The sequence below is a fragment of the Austrofundulus limnaeus genome, unplaced genomic scaffold (assembly GCF_001266775.1).
Source record: "Austrofundulus limnaeus strain Quisiro unplaced genomic scaffold, Austrofundulus_limnaeus-1.0 Scaffold1978, whole genome shotgun sequence".
NCBI classification, from domain to species: Eukaryota; Metazoa; Chordata; class Actinopteri; order Cyprinodontiformes; family Rivulidae; genus Austrofundulus; species Austrofundulus limnaeus.
Window position 1 is genome coordinate 25,781 of NW_013954380.1, and position 2,471 is coordinate 28,251.

The 2,471-nt window shown below is 52.8% G+C and overlaps 1 protein-coding gene across 1 annotated transcript in view; it reads left to right on the forward strand.

Annotated features, from left to right (window-relative positions):
- Positions 1 to 2,074, forward strand: part of orc1 (origin recognition complex, subunit 1) — a gene marked incomplete at its 3' end in the record, with an annotated part of 8,944 nt that extends 6,870 nt beyond the window's left edge. The window contains 4 exon segments of the mRNA XM_014034123.1: positions 1,140 to 1,311; positions 1,431 to 1,538; positions 1,615 to 1,764; positions 1,955 to 2,074. Coding sequence (XP_013889577.1) covers positions 1,140 to 1,311; positions 1,431 to 1,538; positions 1,615 to 1,764; positions 1,955 to 2,074 — 550 coding nt within the window.
- Positions 2,075 to 2,471: the final 397 nt, after the last annotated feature.

A 2,471-nucleotide genomic window follows, 5' to 3' on the forward strand; every position in this document is an offset into this window, starting at 1 on the left:
AGACCCCTCGCCCTCGAACGACTGGTCGCACCAGTGAGACCCCTCGCCCTCGAACGACTGGTCGCACCAGTGAGACCCCTCGCCCTCGAACGACTGGTCGCACCAGTGAGACCCCTCGCCCTCGAACGACTGGTCGCACCAGTGAGACCCCTCGCCCTCGAACGACTGGTCGCACCAGTGAGACCCCTCGCCCTCGAACGACTGGTCGCACCAGTGAGACCCCTCGCCCTCGAACGACTGGTCGCACCAGTGAGACCCCTCGCCCTCGAACGACTGGTCGCACCAGTGAGACCCCTCGCCCTCGAACGACTGGTCGCACCAGTGAGACCCCTCGCCCTTGAACGACTGGTCGCACCAGTGAGACCGGACATTTTTTAAATTCGCACTATTAGGAAATCAGGTCGCATCTGTGGCCAAATTGTCGCACTTTAGAGCCCTGTTTCAGGGTCGCCGTGGATCACTGATGCCCACATCCAGCAGTCACAGTGTGAGGGGTGGGGTACACCCTGGACAGGTCTCAGTCCATCACAGAGACACACAACCATTCACAATCACTCACACCTAACAGTCATGTTTTTGGTCTGTGGGAGGAAGCCAGAGTACCCGGAGAAAACCCACACATGCACAGAGAGAACATGCAAACTCCACCCAGAAAGGTTCCCGGGCCGGGATTTGAACCGGTGACCTTCTTGCTGAGTGGCATCAGCTCTACCAACTGAGCCACCGTGCTGCCTACCATATTGATTTTTACTTATATTTTATCAATGAACTGATCTAATCTGATTACAAACATTTTTTCTAAAATTTTAGAAAACTGGTAACAGTGAAATGTGTCTGTAGTTGTAATCATATGTTTCTCACCACTCTTGAGAGGTTTACTTTGGCTGTTTTCATGTTGTCAGGAAATATTCCAGTTAACAGTGATAGATTACAGATATATGTAAACGTTTCAATAACATTATTCATTATTTCTTTCACAAACATCATGTCCACACAGTCTTTTCATCTTGTATCTGCTAAATTTGTTACAATATTTCGTATTGATCCAGTGAAATGCTCCCCTGCCTGCAGAGCATCAAACGTGTCAGCAGGGGGCGCACTAACCCCGCCCACCACTAACCCCCCTGCCTCTGCTTCAGGTGCATGTACATCTCAGGTGTGCCGGGGACAGGTAAGACGGCCACGGTCCACGAGGTGATGCGCTGCCTGCAGCGTGCGGCCGAGGCCGACGAGATCCCGCCCTTCCTCTTCGTGGAGATCAACGGGATGAAGATGACGGACCCTCATCAGGCCTACGTTCAGATCCTGCAGGTGAGCGAGGGGTCCGGTTTTTATCGGTTTCTGGGTGTGAAAATCCTCAGCAGAACCAGCATTTGGATCTGATTTAGAAATGAAGGAGCTGGTACYGACAGAATCCTTGGTGTCTGCAGAAACTGACGGGTCAGAAAGGCACGGCCGACCACGCCGCCGCCCTGCTGGACAAACGCTTCAGCACGCCGGCACCCAGGAAGGAGACCACCGTGCTGCTGGTGGACGAGGTGAGGCGGGGTCCTGTGGGGCTCAGAGCGCTGTGTGGCTGGAAAACAGAACCTAACCGGTCCCTCTGTGTTCCAGCTGGACCTGCTGTGGACCAGGAAGCAGAACGTCATGTACAACCTGTTCGACTGGCCCACGCGGCGCCACGCCCGCCTGGTGGTCCTGACCATCGCCAACACCATGGACCTGCCCGAGAGAATCATGATCAACAGGGTGGCCAGCAGGCTGGTGAGGACCAAAACACACAACCGGACCACACAACCGGACCAGAACCTCCTGAAAGATGAGAGCAGATGTTCTCGGTCTGAAGACAACAGGATGGTTTCCTGTTTAGATCATGTTCTGTTTGAGTTCTGTTCAATGGTTCTGATGTTCTCCTCTCTGGTTCTGATGTTCTCTCTGGTTCTGTTTGGTCCAGGGTCTGACCCGGATGTCCTTCCAGCCGTACACCTTCAAGCAGCTGCAGCAGATCATCACGTCTCGGCTCAACAAGGTGAAGGCCTTTGAGGAGGACGCTCTGCAGCTGGTGTCCAGGAAGGTAAAGCCCCGCCCCCTCCCCTCTCACCTGTCCGTCAGCCCCACCTGGTGTCAGCAGGGGGTCCGCGGGTCCTTAAAAAGTCTTAAATTCACATATCTAAAATTAAGCATTTCCTGTTGAGAAAAGAAAAAAAACTAACTTGTTGTGATGGATTAACTGACGCTGCTTTCAACCAATAAAAGAACCAGAGTCACAGTTTTAGCCAATCAGAGCAGAGCAGGGCGGGTCTTGCTGTCTGAGCGGATACTGCAGGCGAGGTAAACAGAGTGGCTTGGACTTTTCCAATGACTTTTTTTTCAACCCGCTACCAGAACCACCCGCCCCGCATGAAGGTGAAGTTWTGTAATAAATTATTAAGTATTAAACGTGTGTTCATGTGTGACCAGGTCACTGCAGC